At 52.1% G+C, this 18,734-nt stretch overlaps 6 protein-coding genes across 6 annotated transcripts; 4 read left to right on the forward strand and 2 right to left on the reverse strand.

Moving 5' to 3' along the window:
- Window positions 1-1,224: 1,224 nt before the first annotated feature.
- Window positions 1,225-2,222, forward strand: A1O1_08109 (uncharacterized protein; the record flags this gene model as incomplete). Its single annotated transcript, XM_007728972.1, has 2 exons — window positions 1,225-1,419; window positions 1,461-2,222. The coding sequence occupies 2 exons, from the start codon at window positions 1,225-1,227 to the stop codon at window positions 2,220-2,222; spliced, it is 957 nt and encodes a 318-aa protein (XP_007727162.1).
- A 374-nt stretch (window positions 2,223-2,596) lies between these two features.
- Window positions 2,597-4,450, reverse strand: A1O1_08110 (uncharacterized protein; the record flags this gene model as incomplete). Its single annotated transcript, XM_007728973.1, has 2 exons — window positions 2,597-4,260; window positions 4,312-4,450. The coding sequence occupies 2 exons, from the start codon at window positions 4,448-4,450 to the stop codon at window positions 2,597-2,599; spliced, it is 1,803 nt and encodes a 600-aa protein (XP_007727163.1).
- A 474-nt stretch (window positions 4,451-4,924) lies between these two features.
- A1O1_08111 (uncharacterized protein) lies at window positions 4,925-9,133 on the forward strand (the record flags this gene model as incomplete). Its single annotated transcript, XM_007728974.1, has 1 exon — window positions 4,925-9,133. The coding sequence occupies one exon, from the start codon at window positions 4,925-4,927 to the stop codon at window positions 9,131-9,133; it is 4,209 nt and encodes a 1,402-aa protein (XP_007727164.1).
- A 1,759-nt stretch (window positions 9,134-10,892) lies between these two features.
- On the reverse strand, window positions 10,893-12,418 carry A1O1_08112 (uncharacterized protein; the record flags this gene model as incomplete). The annotated part of the gene is made up of 5 exons (XM_007728975.1): window positions 10,893-11,308; window positions 11,433-11,579; window positions 11,780-11,881; window positions 11,996-12,058; window positions 12,229-12,418. 5 exons carry the CDS (start codon window positions 12,416-12,418, stop codon window positions 10,893-10,895), a joined length of 918 nt encoding a protein of 305 aa, XP_007727165.1.
- A 2,060-nt stretch (window positions 12,419-14,478) lies between these two features.
- A1O1_08114 (uncharacterized protein) lies at window positions 14,479-16,241 on the forward strand (the record flags this gene model as incomplete). Its single annotated transcript, XM_007728976.1, has 5 exons — window positions 14,479-14,561; window positions 14,628-14,887; window positions 14,952-15,129; window positions 15,203-15,894; window positions 15,943-16,241. 5 exons carry the CDS (start codon window positions 14,479-14,481, stop codon window positions 16,239-16,241), a joined length of 1,512 nt encoding a protein of 503 aa, XP_007727166.1.
- Window positions 16,242-17,271: 1,030 nt separating this feature from the next.
- Window positions 17,272-18,583, forward strand: A1O1_08115 (uncharacterized protein; the record flags this gene model as incomplete). Its single annotated transcript, XM_007728977.1, has 2 exons — window positions 17,272-17,755; window positions 17,829-18,583. The coding sequence occupies 2 exons, from the start codon at window positions 17,272-17,274 to the stop codon at window positions 18,581-18,583; spliced, it is 1,239 nt and encodes a 412-aa protein (XP_007727167.1).
- Window positions 18,584-18,734: the final 151 nt, after the last annotated feature.

An 18,734-nucleotide genomic window follows, 5' to 3' on the forward strand; every position in this document is an offset into this window, starting at 1 on the left:
AGACGAAGCAGTAGTACAGCCTCGATCCTCAGATTCCGTACGGTCGCCGAATCTGCGCAAACTGTTGGATCTTCCGCGACACCCATGGGTCCGATCGGCCCAAAGAGGTAGTCGAGCACACTAGGGCAATCCGAGAGATCCCAAAGCCCGAGGACGGCTGTTGTCCTAGGTGCGAGTCAAAGATCACGGGCAAGAGTACGGCCACCTGGCGTCTGGACAAGGAAGAGATGGAATGGGTTTGCCTGATTTGCCATTCCCAAGCAGAACGTGACCGAAAGGTCGTCACAGAAAAGCCACGTGCGAACAATCGTGAACTGATCGAGCAGCTGCCAAATCCTGGTGGACCATGCCCGCACTGCCACCAAGTCCCACCAAAAGGTCTTGAGATTGACCCAGACCACACAGAGTTCAACAGTTGGGAGCCTGGGTTCGGGAGTCCGCTCAGGACGAACTCAGACTTTGTCAAAGCAATCTACCTCGCCCAAGTCTTCCTCTTGATCAAGAGCTACCATCAAAGTTTCGAGGAGTCCCACTCCGAGGACTGTGGGTGAAATGGTCTCAAGGCACATCCAGTTCGCGTGGATGTGCAGTCATTGCCTTAGAATGGTCCGGCGATCGCGGACCGGCGTCCCTACCAAGTTGACAGACCCACCTAAGCCGACCAATTCACAATGTCCGCATTGTCAGAAGGCAATTCATCCTAGGAAGAACACGTGGAGGAGAAACACGTGGACAACAGCAGGGTCGCCGACGTTGTCGTTTTGGATCTGCAACAATTGTTTCCTGAAGTTCCAGAGACTCAGGAACAAGGAGGCCAAAAGGCTAGCTAAGGCCGGGGCCAAGAAGAACAAGCGGCGTGATGGGGAAGCTTGAGAGTCGATAAGGAGTCTGTGGCATCTGCAGCTCAAAACATGCAAGTCACCATGCCTGCGGAATAGGTGAAGGTTTATGGCAACCTCATATTCCCCGGTTCTCGACGTGTTGGTCGTATCACTTCAAAGTCAGCCTTGGACTCGGAAACCATCTGCCGGATCACCGTTACACAACACGTCATCATCATGACGAAGTCAAACCAAGCGATTGATACGCAGCAGAGACCAGTGACCAGCAATATAGCATTGTTCTCGAACGCTGGATCTTGACCTCGAAGGGCTCCCAATACCACCGACTCGAGCGTTGCGCCCGTGGCTGTCCAAGCCGTGACCATTCCAAAAGTATCTGCAAATGGATGTGTTACCACTTCGCACGCGATCACTGCATTGGTTGAAGAGGCTGACCGCTGTGATTGATGGAATACGCGTCACACTTGCATTGACGCTGAAGCCTGCTACTTTCGATGACTGCAACAAGCAAAGTTGGCAACATGAGAGTAATACGCCCGAGTCCCAGACAGAGATTTTCCAAGTTCCTGTTTCAACGGTGCGTCGGTGTCCTCTTCAACAGGGTTCCCGCCCCAATAGCAACACGCCTCCACTGAAGAAGCCAACGCTATTTACGCCGACGATGCTTTGATACCACGGCGTGACACAGACCTCCATAGAGAGCAGCCTGATACGGAACTTCGCAGGACTCGTATCAACAAAGGTAGAGAAAACGAGTATATAGAGCCAGACGAGGCCGAGGTCGAGGTCGATGAGAATGGGGTAGTAGCAGAATACCCAAGCCACGACAACGACGATGACGATGACGATGACGATGACGATGACGATGAAATATCGAAAAGACTGTATACTAACAGAGCGCTCCACCCGGAAGTCGTAGCGTACCTTGACCGATGGAACAACCGAGTTCCGCTTCCCGTCCCAATTTGGCGACACGAAAGTTACCTAACCAGCTACAGAGCCAGGCCGTCACAGATCGTAAAGAGCCTTTGTTTGGCGGCAAGAAACGTCAAGGACCCCGATTCGCTCCGCGCTGTCTCCCCCAACAGGCCTATGACGTTCAACTGGTGGGCATTCCTCGGTAGAGTGTCCCCAGACAAGGCTGTTGATATACTGCTTGCACACACCCCCGTCGCAGTCCAAATCATCCTCGGAAACCCACAGCTGGAGGCAAAGCACCTCCTATCCTTGCCCTTCAACTGGAGGAATTTGCTCCTACAGGGGGTGTATACGGACCTGGTGGAGTACGATGGAGAATTCTGGACCTATGGTGGTTCGGCCCGTGGCCAAAGGGGAATCCACGGCAGGGTGATCAAGTTGATTGACACCCCTGGTGCTTGAGAAGGCCGGCGAACACGAAAAACTACTCGCCAAGAAGGGGGCATCGTGTTCAATCCGGTACGCTGGTTGTAAATCTGATGATCCTATAGTCATACTCCGGTGTCTACCAGATATGGTTGTAGAAATTTATGTCTGACAACAATGATGAGGTGGAGGCTAGTCACTATCTGGCAAAGTTGAATTGGGCCAAACTTCAAAGTCTGTAAAACTCAACCACAATGGTCATGCTCCTTTGGACTCAGGCATGTAGCGGGAGAACCACAATATATAAACAGTCGATCACCTCTTGACAACTTTATACTCGAGTGAGGACGGGCTGAGCAGGTACTTGAACGGCTCTTGTTAAGAACAACCATGTTCTATCAACACGACATTCAAGCCACAGCCTCGCCATCGACAGTTCCCTTCTTGTTCTTCCTTCTCCGCTTCTTCTTCCCCTTAGTTCGGATATCCACCTCGACGTCTTCACCGTCCGGCTTCTGCTCTGTGTCAGGTTGCGCAGGAATCAACTCACTGGCCTGCAACCCTTCCTCGCTACCGAAAGTCTCCTGACGCCATTTCCTCAGTCTGGCCTTCTTCCCCAGATGCTTGAGGTCTTTCCGCTTCTTCTCGGGGTCGCGGAAGGAAGCGAGTTTCTTCAAGCCAACAAACTCGTTCAACTGCTTGTCGTCGGCCAGGAGAATGTCTCGGGCAGTCAGACCGAAACTCTTGGGAGATGTCTCGCGGTATCTGAAGCCGACCTTCTTCGACATCGAGTTGTCCAATTCGAGTTGCAGCTGCTTATCGACCAGTTGTTCGATGATCCTCCGCTCCTTCTTTGCATCCCGCTTCTTGTCTTCCTTCAGCTTCTTGCCGCTCTTCTCCGTCGGAGCAGATGCTTCTGGGTCTGAGAGGTCAATTGCCGGCTTCTCTGACTCGTCGAAGTCGGGCACAATATCCTTGATGTCGATATCGTCGTCGAACTTGGGTTTGCGGATTTTCTTCTTCTTGTTGCCGGACTCAGCTTCGCTTTCGTCGCTTCCAACCTCCTTTTCCGCATAATACTCGTCGCCGAACCGTTTCTGCATTTCTGCTTCCCATTGGGCATCGTCCCAATCTTCGTCCACGAGATGAGCCCAGTCTTCGGGTTGGATGTCGTCGGTTTTGATTCCCGCGGCCTTTTTTATCTTTCGTACTTTTTCCTCCAACTCCTCGATCTTCAGCTTTCGAAGCCGAGCCTTTTCTTCCCTGCGTTGCTGCTTTTCGGCCTCCTTCCGCGCCTTTTCGGCTTCTCGCTTCTTCTGTCTCGGGTTTGCCTCTTCTCTTCTTACCGAATACTTGGCTGCTAGATCTCGGGCGTGCGAGCGCAACTTCTCGTTGGACTTTTCAGGGTCTTCAAATCTGAGATTGTATGCCTCTTCAAACTCGTCTGCTCTTCGTTCTTCCTCGTCGTCATCAGATTCGAAAGGATGTAGGTTGGAATCGGTCGGTGCTGCCCAGGCTCTCGAGACCATGAAATTGGACAAGAACGTTTCCGGATCTTTCTCGGCATCTTCCACGTCAAGCACGACTTGCTGTTTGGCCGGCTTCTCTCTTGGCTTGGCAACGAGGAAGTCGTCATTCTCTGCTTCCTCCTCACTCTCCGACTCGGCGGCCGCAGCGGCTTTGATCTCGCTGACAATGGACTTTTTCAGATGTTCCTGCTCTTGATTGTAGGTCATTGGAGCCGTCTCATCCAGCTCTTCAGTGGCAGTCCCATTGAGCAGGTTCTGACGGTGGTAGTCTTGCAGATGCATCGGCTTTTCCTTCTTCGACTTTGACTGCGCAGAGATCTCGTCCTCGTTTTCCGTGTAGAATGTGACGGACTGGTCGTAGACACGAGGATCTTTCGATCGAATGGCATTTATCGTCGCCATGATTTCCGCGTCCAAGGTCTCCGTCACCAACTCCCCCTCGTCCTCTTCCTCGCTGGTAGAGTCATCGGAGCCAGATTCGTCATCGCTGTTCTCTCCATCGCCTCGTTTGCGTTTGCGCGGTGTCTTGCCATGTTTCTCCTCAACTAATTATCGTCAGAATGGTTCGCAAAGCACATGGTTGACACGACACATACGTCTCTGGAGTTCCTCTCTTTTTTTGTTGTATTCGAATCGCCGGGCAAACTCTTCGTTGACTTTGAGGTCGCTGGTCTGCACTTCCACTCCAGCATCTTCGCTGTCGGAGCCATCGCTGCTCAAAAGCTCTCGAGCCATAATGTGCAGAAGGCGAGTGCTTGGATCAAAGAGGCTCTGTCATGAAGTGTGTTAATAGTAGTCTGTCTGTAAGGGCACTGCTCGTCCCCGCATGCCATGGGAAAAAAGTGACAAGAAATTTTGGCGGTGGAGCGCAGTCAAACTGTCTCTCCACATACTAATCTGTAGTAGTGCATACTACCTTAGTACTACTACTACTACTGTTACTAGCGATAAACAACAAACTCCGACTCCGACTGCGGTTGACGTAGTAGAGAAAAGACTCCAACCTCAACGTGAAACACGCATATCCATCCCAAACACACTTCCATGACCACCACTACTACAGGAGAACTCAACTACTAGTATTTCCTTCGACGAATGCTACCCGCCAAGTTGCTCAAAGGCAACGTGATGCCTGTCCACAATCCAGCATCACCAACCTAGTTCGCAAGTGCTCGCCGCCCTCTCATCGCGTTCGCATGCACGATCACGATGTCACAAATCTTGCAACCGGCCGAGGAGGTTGGCAGACTGATCAACCTCGTCCCCGTTGCCCTGAAAGAAGCTGCACTCGACTCTCCATCTGCTCGCGCGTCGGTAGTGCACTATGGAGAGCAGGTCGAGCTGCTCGAGAGGTGGCTGGATGACTACATGAAGGCTACGAATCGACTTGTTGCGGAATCAACCACCCTGGAGAATGTCCTCGACAGCTTTATCTCTCATTCTCTCCTGCCCACGACGATATCGGAATCAATGCTGGACCACGACTATGTTACCTTGGCTATGAAGAGATATGGAGACGGTGCCAAAGACTACTGGATGAGCATGATAGCTGTCGTGAAGAGGCTGACGACAATGGTGGTCGAACCCATCAAGTCCTTCCTATACAACGATCTCCGGGCTTTCAAGGATGCTCGTCGCGCCGTGGAATCCTCGCAGAAGACACTCGATCACCTCCAAGCGAAATATGCGGGGCTTGGGAAATCCAAGGAAGCGTCATCTCTGAGAGAGGATGCATTCCAGCTGCATGAGGCGAGAAAGACGTACATCAAGGCAATGATGGATTTCTTCAGCGTAGCGCCGCAGTTTCGCTTCGCACTGGATCGCATGCTGGTGAAAGTATTCCTCGACCAATGGCGTGAGATGAAGGTTTCCAGGGATAACACAGCAGCAACATTTCAGCGGAACTCGGACGAAATGCAAAGGATAAGAGGATGGATGAACGAGATGGAGGCAAGTGAGAGAATGTTCCGAAAGGAGCTCTTAGCGGCCAAGAAGAAGCTGGAAGAGGCCGCCGAGCTGAATGCTCGTCCATCCCGAGAACTCGAAGACTACAGCATGTCGACAGTGCCTCAATTTCCAGGTCATGCTCATACTGCCAGCGCCTCCACCTTGCAGCAGTCCCCGAAGAGAAACCCCCACCAGACTGGGGAAAAACAAGGCTGGCTATATTTGCGGACCTACAGTGGCAAACCGACAAGGACTATCTGGGTCAAGAGATGGGCGTTCATCCGCAATGGTGTCTTTGGGTGGTTGGTGCAGGGTGCCCGAGCAGGAGTTGAGGAGAGTGAGCGCATTGGCGTCTTACTCTGCAACGTTCGGCCAGCACCGGCCGAAGAACGTCGGTTCTGCTTCGAAGTCAAGACGAATAAAAACACCATTTTGTTGCAGGCCGAGACTCAATCAGAACTAGTGGACTGGATCCGCGCCTTTGAGGCGGCGAAGTCGAGAGCCCTGGACGATGCAGACGCTCTCAAAAACATCCCTGGCACAGGCAATCTTCAAACTGGTGCCGCCTTCGCGATATCTGCGCCTCCGGTGCCGGAGTTTGGGACATCCATTCTAGGATCAACAGAACCAGGTGCGGGTGGCGACGAAGGTGCAGCGCTCGAGAAGTCGAATACTCTGCCCATCCCGGGGGCGGAACACCTTCGGGAAAGCAGCATAGATCTGCCTAGGAAGTCGACTGCTATGGACGAGGGAGGTCATCGTGAGACTGCTTCTCGCATCATATCGAAGTTGGACTTGCACCGAAAGAGCGCAGCATCACCGCAGGTTTCTGCCAGCCCATCGACCCCAAATCTGGCTGGTGGCGGCATCGCAAGTCTGATTGCTGCCAGTCACGGATCCATGCCTGTTGGCCCGAGCATACCCATGGTCGCCAATCCTGAGGGAGATGGTTCAAAGCTACGAAACACGTTCATGCTGGCACTCCGAGATATGCCTCCCAGCACTCTTGCGCCATCCACTTTGGCTTCAGTGCCGTCGCCTACGAATTTGAGCAGGTCCGCCGTAGTCATTACAGGCGAACGAGGTCTAAGCCCTGCCCCTGATAAGACAGGCATCCCGACGAGTCTTTTGTCCAATGTGTGGGGTACGAACAATACTGCGGTGGTCAACCGGTTAGAACGCGTCGAACCGAAGATGCCTCCGCATGCAATGCTGGGGACACAAATAAGCCCTGTGCTGAAGCCTTCCTCGTCGCCGCCAAAAACATCCACATCGCCATCACGCACCAACGCCATGTCTTATTCTGCTATCCCGCAACTTGACCTGGGTATTCCTTCCCCCAGCACTCGAAGCCGCACTCCGTCACCGAGTAAGAGAGGGCACAGGAATACAATTAGTGTCGATCGTGATTCATTCAACCAGTTCAGAAGCGAGCTGCTCGTGCCGGACTTTCCCAATTACTATCCGCTCCAGCTCAAAACGCAGGACGCACAATTCAGGCTTCTATTCCCCAACGTGCGACACGACGAGCGCTTGGTCATGGTATTTAGGGCGACATGGAATCCCAGCGACCAACAAGACTTCCCCGGCCGCGTATATGTGACTCCGAGAGACATATACTTCTACAGCAACCATCTTGGCCTTGTTCTGACGACCAGTGTTTCTCTAGCGTCCATCGATGAAGCCACTGCAGCACCTGGGAGAGACTGCGACTTTATCTTCTTGCATCTGAAAGATCTTGGGAGCGATGGAACTGCCCGGCGGATCACCATCAAGACCTTCCTCGACCCACTAAGACTTCTGCAGCGACGGTTGAACTTTCTCATCAGAAACAGTGTTTTTGACGAATCTGCTGGACTAGAAGACATCATCAAGAGATTACTGAAGATGGAGAATGAATCAGTTGAACGCAGTCCAAGTCTCGAAAGCTGGGAAGATGTCTCTCCAAACACGCCAGTCGACGTGGGTGGCCCCAGGTATCGTGGTAGAGCCTCGACTATTGGGACCGAACTGAAAGGGCCCTTACGTGTCGACCGAGCACTTCATCAGACCCCACTGGGTCTCAGAGAGTCCAAGTTCAAGCTGCCAGCACATCCGGTCAAATATGTTCCTCCTGGGAACCTCCGGCTTGCGGAAGAAAGAGAATTCGACATCAGCGCGAAGGCTCTATTCCATGTCATGTTCGGAGATAAGAGTGCGCTCTGGCAGTTGCTACAACATGAACGTCGCGCGAAAAATCTCTGCCAGGGACCGTGGCTAAGCATGGGAGAAGGCCGACTACGACGAGAGTTCGCCTTTGACATTCCCACCACGAACCTCTTTGGCCAGGAATCGTACACCCAGGCCCGAGACTACCAGGTGGTAGATGTGAACAACGACCATTTGTGCTACGTCGTCACGGACAAACGCACTCCATGGCATCTACCATTCCGGGACCGACAACGACTGGTGAGCAAGATTGTCATCACGCACGTGGCCAAAGCCAGATGCAAGCTTGCCGTGTTTGTCAAGGTGGAATGGTTGCACGCACCGTGGATGTTTGGACCGACGATCGAGCATCAAGCCCTGCATGATCTGGAACTCGATTCGCGCGATCTGATAGACCTCGTGGCCGATCAAGTTAGGAAACTTGGGGCACACAGCCGCACGAAAAAGGCAGTTCAGATATTCGGGCAAGTCGGTCATTCGACAGAGACGACACAACTGCTTTTAGACACGGCGGCGTTGAACATCGAGCTGAAACGACAGCCGGCCAAGAAGACGATTGCCGGCCTGTTGGCACAAACGGCCGTGTCTGCAGCTGAAAGTGCTGCGGGAACTATTTTGGAGAGTCTTATAGGTCTTGTCAGATGGATGGCTCGATCGTTCTCCGCCAACAAGGTCATTCTCGCTCTTCTGTTCTGGAGTGTCCTGTACAATAGCTGGCACACGTACCGCGACTCGCTGGATTGGTGGCACGAGCGCCGGGCCACCAAATACATGGCTCGTCTGGGCGTCTCGCCCGACGCTGTCATGGGACGAGCAGTCTATGCCAGCGACCTGGATCAGGTTCTGCACCAGGCCGCCGATCTTCCTCTACGTGACTCCAGTCCGTGCTACAGTGTGTTTTATGACGAACACGATCCCGAAAACATCGACGTGACCAGATCTGGATCCGGACATGGCAACAAGCACGACGCTCTGCAGGTTCAATCTGCCCGTCAACGGCTGGGGATGTACAGACATGATTTGCTCGTCGGTATGCGCGTGGTCAATTCCGTCGAGAAGGAATTGATGCAAGCCGCCTGGGAGCAGTGGGTCGTGGATGAGGACCGTCGATGTCGTGTCGTCCAAGGTCTTGTTCGGGACGGTTCAGATTCGACTTCGGCTTTGGACGCCGCTAATTCAACTGGCATGACTCAGGATCTGAAGGGCTGGTACGACGAGTACTGCACCAGCTGTCGTAACGAGTATACGAAGATACACACTTGAAAAGTCAAGGGAGAGACGAACACGAACACGCACACAAACACGCACACAAACACAGCGGATTGGGGGTTTGTTTGGTTTCCCTGACATTGTTATAGCAAGTAACCGCATATACCCCCATTGTTAGCCTAGGCTTCCTGTATTGGGAATAGAATAATGATATTCTGCGTCGATTGAGCAGGCTGCAGTAGTTTCGGCCGCTCTTTCGCGCATGTTTAATTGATTATCTCTACTGACATGAAACACAACTGACCGACAGGAGAGATGGCCATCTCTCTTTCTCTCTCTAGCAGAGGCCAGGCAAGGCATGAATCATGATGTACTCGACGGCGTTCTCTCTCAACTGAATACCATGTGCTGAGAGTTATGCATGCCGCCCGTTTGAAGCTGTTGTTCCATCTCGTCATCGCCGTGACCGGGTGGAGGGTGGAGGGTTGAGCTAGCCTGTCCATCTCCTGCGTCTCGAGCTGGCCGTTGATATTATGGCGTGGTGCTCTGCTGTGACCTGTCGACAATTGGTTTGCCTTCGGAGCGATGCGTCGGGACTAGTGCTGCTCACTGCTTCCTGCTCCCTGGTCTGATAACTATACATTTCCATCATTTCATGTCGTAAATTCAAGATGATATCTTCGACGCGTGCACATGGCAGCCCTTCCCCACTCTCTGTTGGTTCCAGCCAGACGGCGCTGTTCTGGGCAGGTATCCACAGTCTCCTGGTGAGAAGACCGCTCAGGTGATTATCATCCTCAGACAAGGCTGTCGACATATTCTGCGCAGATGTAGTGTTGGAATCCGGCACGATTGCCAGAGCCAAGATGTGCCCCGTTGGTCGTAGGGCCGGTGTTAGCAGTAGCAATAGCAGTAGTGGTGTTTGAAACCGATTTATTCGTCTCCGGCTTCTTCATAGTCGTCGGGTTACTCGGGCCAAGAACCCGCGAATCCGACGAGTCTGCCTGTCTTGGAGATGTGGATCGCGTCTGGATCTGCTCCACGGTGTGCTGTGGATTTGGTGTTTCTGCCTCTTTTGGCCTTGTTGTGGTGTCTCCCTGCGTTTCCGAGGCTGTTCGTCCAGTCATCTCAGCGTCCACTTGTGCCGTGACTGCACTCGAGCCGGTCATCGCAATGCCATCCTGTTCGTAACCAGTGGTAGTCTTTTTTGTAGCGGCCATGTCGTTCTCGATCATGGAAGTATCCTGGTCCAGATGTACCCGTCTGGCACTTTTACCGTCTTGATCCTGATCCGGCTCGGATCGTCTCTTGTTGCTATTGTTCTCCTCAACGACGGAGCCTTTATCAGCCTCCTCACGACTGGCTGGATCATGAAAATCTGGATGCAGAATAATGGTGTACCCGTCAGTTTGGACGACCGGCTGAGTCCTATGAGCCGAGACAGTCAGAGCAAGCCACTGCGCTTGCTTTGGTGGTTGTTTTGTGCGCGATTGTTTTCTGCAATGCCGTCAGTCCGGTCCTTGCCATTCACGCTGCTTGGAAGCTGGGATCTGCAATGGGCTTTGGGAATCTGTATTGACAATGTGGAACTTATGACAACGATAGGGGGCAGACTCCAGTTCGACCTCCCGGACGGTAAACCCAAGACATGGTTTTAACAGTGGGTAACATGGTTTTAACAGTGGGTAACATGGTTTTGCCAGCGGGCAACAGCTTCCAAGGATCGAATCATATCAAAACCTCGACTTTGTTGCTGAAACAAATATGTTGGGTTGGCCTGATTCGACAGTGTTGGCTGAAAAGGTGAAGTCACTTACATGATCGAACACAGAAGTTCCAAAACCCATTGTACTGGGATCAACCCCGTCCACGTCATCACCTTGACATTTTGCGGCCGTGTTTTTTTCGGAGCATGCGAACCCTCATGGATAGGGTCATAGAGATCGGGGACTTGATATCGACTTATGAATGGGTCGACGCGGTCGGTGGTCTGGACGCGCGGAGATGCTAGCGAGAGCATGTCGATGTATTCGAAGAGGTCGAGGACCGACTCTTGCAGCTCTTCGGGTGCACTGGATGTGGATGTGTTGCCATGAGAAGATGTCGTCTTGGCCAGTACAGGGTGTGTAAGGACGTTCGTGGTCAAAGTCGAAGGAATAAGAACATTCGGTAGCATCTCGACCGAAGGGGACAAATTGATAATGGTGGGATGGTGGGCAGTAATCGGTCCTATCACACCAAATCACGTCAGTGGACTGAACCTTGCTATGTGGAACAAGCCCTGATTATTGCCGTGAAGCAGATCTGGCGTTCCAGCACATGACTCAAAAGATTCAAAGGCCAGGAACCGTACCTTTGAGTTCCGCAGCATGGTCGTCATTGAGGTCTAAAAACAGCCATTGAAGACTATTGTTTAGGACATTCTTTGCTGCCCAGACAAGTCGTTCAAACCCTTTCTTTCCATGCAGCATTGAAGGGAGGCGTAAGTTGTATTCGACCACTGTTTGGTGATAGGTCAGTTCAACCAGCATTGACAGGCCACTCTTGAAGATTGGAGGGAAGATAAAAGGGAGTTCAACGATGTGATAAGTCCCAGCAAGATTAAGAACGTAGCAAATTCCAGCGAGATCTGCAGCGCATCTAAACCAGCAAGATTTAACTGCTCATTGAAACAACCAAGTGCATTGGTGCAACACTTACAGTACCGAGACTTGACATGTTTTCGGCCTCCTGAGCGGACAGGAGTACCTTGAAGGCCAGTGTGTTCATAGACTTCCTTTGCGAGTTCCAAGCGCAAGACTCCTGTATCCGAGAAAACAATCAGCAGGCTGTGCCGTTGTGGTTTTATTCGAAAAAGAGTTGGCCAGAGGCCGAAGGATGGTGATCAAATAGTAGTCGTCTTAATTCTATACTCACCGTCTTGGAGGGTGATGATGTTGTCCACGCCTGCTTCTCCTTCAGAAAGCATGAGAATATTCCCTAGCAGACACAAGACAATGTTAGACAAATATCAAGGTAGTGCTTGATGGTTCAATATTTGACAATCGCCAAAGACAAGATGAGAGGATATGGGGGCAACAGGACACTGCCAGCAACAAAATCAAGTACAAAAAACCAGACCGTCAAAGCGTCAAAAAAGGGGGACTCACCTCTTTTGATGTATTCTGTAAAGAAGTCTCCATCCAACACCTCCTCCAGCTTCATAATCACCTTGGCATACCTCAATTCTGGCAAATTGCTGGATCTCCTCACTCCGGCATCCGAATTTGTACTCTCATCCGCATCGCCTTTCAAATCTCCGGCCTTGTCACCATGCGAAAGAACGGCTCCCATCGACATCTCCGGCAAAACAACTCTGACGGACTTGATGAGCCCCACATCCCGGATCGTCTTCCACGGGCCCTTTTTCGTCGGCGCTTGAGCAGCAGACGCGGGAATGTACGCCGGCAACGGACCCGACGAGATATTTATCTTCGGGGTTGGATTCGAAGAGGTGGACTTTCCAGATGAGGACGCAGCCGCCGCCGCAGTAGCACCGGTCCCGGCGAATGGGAATAACGTCTGCATTTCATTTGGTGGATGGTCGTGCACCACCAAAAAGAGATAGAAGAGAAATGGACATCAAGACAGGAACACCGGTATGATATGATAAAGGGAATGTGAAATGCAAGAGGGTAAAAGGTAGAAAGACCGTTACTTTTGAGTTACGTCCCTTGGTAGGTCACCTCGGCAGGGTTGGTGCTAGTAGAAAGGGGAGAGGATCAAGACGAGGCTGAAAACCAAGAGGATTTTGATGCCAAGATTCAGCCTTGCGCTAACCATATGCGTCTTGGCGGGCTGAACTCTCAGCCTCGTACCTGGAGAGTTTACAAAAGACACATAAGGGGATGGACTCTCTTGAGAATTGGCAAAAACAATCAACAGTTAGGATTCCCAGATGGTCACCCACTCTAGTACTAACTAACCGGTATCAAGCTTAAGTACCGCTGAGCGAACGGGAAGCGCTGTATTCTTGATCCTATGGTCGATTGCGGAAGCAAATGTGGATATCAAAAATATCAAGTTTGATTTTTTCGGGTAGGACTACCACGTACCTAGTCGCCACTCCCGAATACTCTAATCTCCGGTATGGACCCCAGAGCTTGGAAGGGAGCTAAGATATCTTTAAAGCAAAGGTGCCCTAAAGTCGAATTCATGCGAGACTGGAAATACGCTGGCCTCCGTGGTATTCCGTTAGCTGCCGTGTTTAACATAGCCGAAACAAGCGACTGGAACGATTCAGGAACGAATTTGCGCTCTGGACATTATATCAGGTTTTGAGGAAAAGGAGAAAGGCAGATCCTGCTCCGGGAGCTGGAGCCTTCATCAGAGAGGACCTTTGATGTACAGCAGATGACTCGACGGCGGAATCTTGAGAGTAATCCAAGGACTTATGGATTGAGCCTGTTTATACGAAAGGACGTGCCAGGGAATGCAGTGCCTGAAGTGCTCGACGAGCGTCAACTTGCATTTCCTCATGAACTCACTAGCAGAAGCAACTATAGTGGCAGCCACCTCGATCGAGAGTCTAGGCCCTAAGTACCGAGGAGTGAATGCTCAGTCAGATCATGGCCGACAAAGTCTCATTGAACCTATCTAGTAATAGAGCCGTAGAAGAGTGGAACACAAGATCAATATCACTAATTCTCAATGCTCCGCATAATTTCAGACACTGGAGACCCCAGTGAGGTTGGTCAAGAAGGAATAGTGTGTGCACGATAAAAGAGAAGTGTCGCCAACCGAAGAGTGTGAGAAGAGCAATCTGTGCCTTCGACATTGGTTCTTGATTAGGAACAGACCCACCATTCCAGGCGACATGTACCGCGCGCGATATACCCATCATAGGAGCCCAGCTTACCAAATACCTCTGGACTCGGCTATAGAAGCTTGTTGATCAATGTTACCGTTATGAACCAAAGCTACCGGGGCTGTTATCTCCAGACTTATTAGATGGGCCTGGCAGGCCAGATCTCGGTACCCTGGCATACGGTCTACATCTCATTGCCAGCAATATCTGCACAGTCTCCGAGCCACGTTGCTCTAAACGAAGATAACATTAAGCCACGATTGATGCAGGATGTGACCTTGCTGGACGCTTATCGTGCAAGCCAAAGGGAGCGGGTTTGCGCCTGTGTTTGCCCATGTCCTGGTCGGCTTACGATACCGCTACGGAAAGGGAGTCCCGACAGCCAAACACGACACACACAGCCATCGCAACATCCCCAATCATGCCCATTGGCGTGCGCCTTGGAGGTGTTATCTATTAAAGAGCACAGTACACAGTGCTGTCAGGAGAAGCGATCATCCAACAACATCTCCTAAAGCCTAATCTCCTGGGGTTATTGTCTAGCTACATCGAAATGGGGGCCTTTGGTAAGAAAATGCAATTGAACTTCTTCGAGGGTGCTTGCACCGGCAGCCACACAGCAATCGGGCAGTGGAAGTGAGTCGAACAGTCTCGCCAAATTACGCAGTGGAGCCCTCATTGACATGATTTTACCCTTGCAAGATCTCCAGAGGATAACTCGCGCACCAAAGACCGATTGGACTACTGGCTGTGGCTGGCAAGGCTGGCGGAAAAGGGGAAAATCACCACCGTTTTCATCGCCGACAGCTATGCCGGGCACAACATCTATGCCGGCTCTGCGGATGCCTCGTACAAGGGTGGATCGCATATTGGCAAGCTGGATCCTCTGGTCATTGTTCCTGCCATGGCTGCAGTCACCCAGTCGGTGTCGTTTGGCATTACCGCGAGTACATCATATATTGGTCAGTTTTCTTTTTGCTTGCAAACTGCAACGCATTTCCTTTTGCTGATACAAGAGCCGTGTAGCACCATATGCTCTGGCTCGGACATACTCATCCCTGGATCATCTGACGAATGGCCGCGTGGGGTGGAATATCGTCACCAGCCACAGCAATTCGGCCGCTCAAGCATTTGGCCGCGACCAAGTCGTGCCTCATGACGAACGATACGCCGCTGCGGAGGAATACATGGACATTGTGTATCAGTGAGTTTTTCGTTCCTCCCTCCACTTACTTTGATGGCAGGCACAAGACTGACTGCCGACCGCTCCTGTTGAGACTGTGGGAGAAGTCGTGGGAAGACGGGGCTCAAGTGTGGCAGGAAGAGCCCGAAATGGCATACGATCCCAGCAAGATCCACAAGATCCACTACGAGGGCAAATATCACAAGATGCACGCGTTCCACCAAACGCATCCGTCGCCACAGCGCACACCGCTTCTGTTCCAGGCTGGCTCGTCCAAGGCTGGGATCCAATTCGGTGGCAAGCATGCCGAGGGCATCTTCTGCGCCAATCCGACGATCGAGTCGACCAAGAAGTACACGGCAGCAGTGCGTGCCAAAGCCGTCGAGGAAGGCCGCGACCCGAGCTCGATCAAGTTCTTCCTTGGAATCATGCCCATCATCGGCCGCACTTTGGAGGAGGCCGAGGCAAAACTCGAGGCCGCTCGAAAGCGAGTGAGCATCAATGGCGGATTGGCCAGGTTCTGCGGCTTCACCAACGTCGATTTGAGCGGGTATGCACTCGACGAGGAGTTCAAATTCGAGGGCAAACATCATGAGAATACCATCCAGGGCGTCATCGACAACATCAAGTTGATCTCAACCGAGAAGGTCTTCACTCCCAGAGTCGTCGCGGAGATGTTTGCGCTGGGCGGATCCGGACCAAGACCCGTAGGTACCCCAGTGATGGTGGCCGATTTCTTTGAGCAGTGGTGGAGAGAAGGTGATCTGGATGGATTCAACATCAACTGTAAGACTACCATGTTGACAAAGCAGCAATGAACTAATGGACATGCAGACGTTTCGAATCCCGGAAGTTTTGAAGACGTAGTTGAACTCCTCATCCCCGAGTTGCAGAAACGAGGCATCTACTGGGACGATTACCCTGTTCCCGGCGGGACAGCTAGAGAGAACTTTCAAAGCCTTCCGGGGCAAAAGCTGTTGCCGCCCGAACACCCAGGAGCCAAATTCCGATGGAATGCAGTGTCGAAAACTGCGGAGGTCAATGGACCAAAGGCGGTAGAGGAAGATGTTCAGGTCGAAAAGATCAAGTTGAACGGTACAGACACTACCGTAGTGACAGTGACAGCAGCATAGTGAATGATGTATTGGAGATCCCATGTATCAGGCTCGGTGTTCCGTTCTCTCTAACTCCAATAGGCGCTTGTCCGTAAGAACATGAGAGGCGACAGACATGTCCGATGAAAGAATACTAGAATGTGAACACTGAATAATGGTCTCCTACCTTGGTGAGAGCACTGTCTGCAAGTCTAGCATCAGCCAGGCTGTGCCAGATAATCGTGTCTCGTATCTCCCACGTCACTCCCTTTGGGGTGCTGATATAGCCTGCCGATCTTCTTTGGATGTCCACCATAAAGCTTACTGTTGATGAGCAAGTGATGAATGAGTGAGTGTGGGCTTTCCCGAAGTCTTCATCTGCAGTGGGTTGTTGAGGGCGGCGGTAGTAGGAGTCTTGATCCGCCCATCGCATGCTACGAGCGCTGTTCTGTATGGACAAAGATAGACCCACAATTGCTGATGGGCGGGAAAGACGACGACTTCCGACAAGCTGCCACACTGCAAGGCAATTGGATGTTCAGCGGTGACACTCATCACTTTGTTAGCACAATAATAGAAAAATATTGATTCCCCAGGCCTAGAGAGCCCTTCCTCGCCATCCTCTGCCAGGCGGGACCGTGGGCCGCCTCTGCAGTTACCTTCCGCTTTCTAACCAAAGCCTGCATCAGCCGCTGCTCGGATCAATCATCAGCAGCCTAGATCTAATCATTGGGGGCACCAAACACTCAACTTTCGGTTCGGACTGGCCTATTGACCATGTCGGGAGCAGACGTGGTTCTGCCAATGCCGCCGGTCCCATTGCGCCCATCATGCCCTGCAATTGGGAGGCCCTTTGTTTTCTCTCTCCGCCTTCCAGCCTTGTCCCCTCCCGACGACGCCTATCCGGTGAACGCACAGCCTGCCTCCAACATGCCCACGAGTACTACCGCCCAGAGCAGTATATAGATAGTTCGACTGACAGTGGCATGGGGACATCAGACCACTGCGTTTTCTTGGGAACAAACCTGACCTGGCTGGCCCTTCCTTGATTTGTTGCTTCAGAGTCATAATGCCTTCCAAACTATCACAATTCCTAGGTTCTTTCAACTGTTTTCGACAGAAGCCTCAGCCCACTCTCGTCACGTCCATTCCTTACGAGGTTGAATCGAAGGGGCTTCGGGTCTCGTCTCGGTCCATCCACTCCAACGATCAGGCTCCTACTTCTACTTCTACAGAGAGCACACTTCATGCTCCTCCTCTGCAGATAGAAGTACAGCAAGACAGCAAGAGCAAGAGCAATAGCGCTCTGGTGGTCGTTGGCAAAGGCCAATATGAGCTCCGAGAATCATTTCCCTTCCCCAGCCTCGACCACGAAAGGGAAGTAGTCATCCGCACCAAAGCGGTTGGGTTGAACCCGATAGACTGGAAATCCGTGGACTATGGTTTCTGTCTGCCCGAGTTCCCCTGGATCACGGGCAGAGAAATGGCCGGAGTGGTGGAACATGTGGGTTCTGAAGTCACGGAATTCCACGTTGGACAACGGGTTTGGACCAGTAGGTTCTTCTTCTCTCTCATTCACTGTTCAGATCATAATGTGTGATGGCAAGCTGATCTTTCTCTGGCTAGGCACATACTACAAGGATCGCCGGGCAGGATGTTTCCAGCACTTCGTCACCGTACCGCAACATACAGTTGCACCTATTCCCGCTGGCTTAAGCTTCGAAGAGGCCTCGTGCCTGGGAGTTGCAGGGTTGACCGCCGCAATGACTCTGTGGCGATGGCTTCAGGTGCCTGGCTCGCCGAGGACTGAAACGCACAGTATCCCTAGCACAGGGTATATCTTGATATGGGGTGGCTCGACCGTCACCGCCCAGTTCGCCATCCAGCTTGCAGTGCTGGGCGGGCTGAAGGTCATCGCCGTCACTTCTTCAAAGACAAAAGCCCTGGCAGAGGCGCTCGGGGCTTCACGCGTGGTGACTCGCGACGGCAAGTCCGGAGACGAAATCGTGGCCGAGATCAGACTCTTCTGTGGCGATGCCATCACGCGGGCGATTGACCTCGTCGGCCCTGAAACGGCGAAGCACTGCCTGCAAGCCCTGTCACGCTCTCAAAAGTCGCTCTTTGCACCCCTGGCCATGTTGTCTAGTAAGGCTGTTGTGCCCCAGAACATCTCGGTCGAAACGGTCGAGATGAAGCAGTTCGTACTCGATCCGTCGTCGCAAGCATATTCGCGGGCCTTGAACAAACTGGTCGAGGAGGGAAGAATTATGCTTCCACATATCGAGGTGCTGGATGGCGGTTTGGATATCATACAGCATGGACTGGAGCGGATAAAGAAGGGCGATATGGCCGGGAAGAAGGTCATTGTTCGTATGCATTGATTGAATAAAGAACATGTCGGGTTGGAGCACTATCCACCTGAGGTCATGGAAGCCTCAAAGGCCATAGATATCAAGGGCATTGAGGTCTCCACCACAAAAGGGACAGACATAAGAGGCCCAACTGGGACCTCTAGACATTGTCACCATCGGC

Source organism: Capronia coronata (assembly GCF_000585585.1).
Source record: "Capronia coronata CBS 617.96 chromosome Unknown acBCG-supercont1.7, whole genome shotgun sequence".
Lineage (NCBI taxonomy): Eukaryota > Fungi > Ascomycota > Eurotiomycetes > Chaetothyriales > Herpotrichiellaceae > Capronia > Capronia coronata.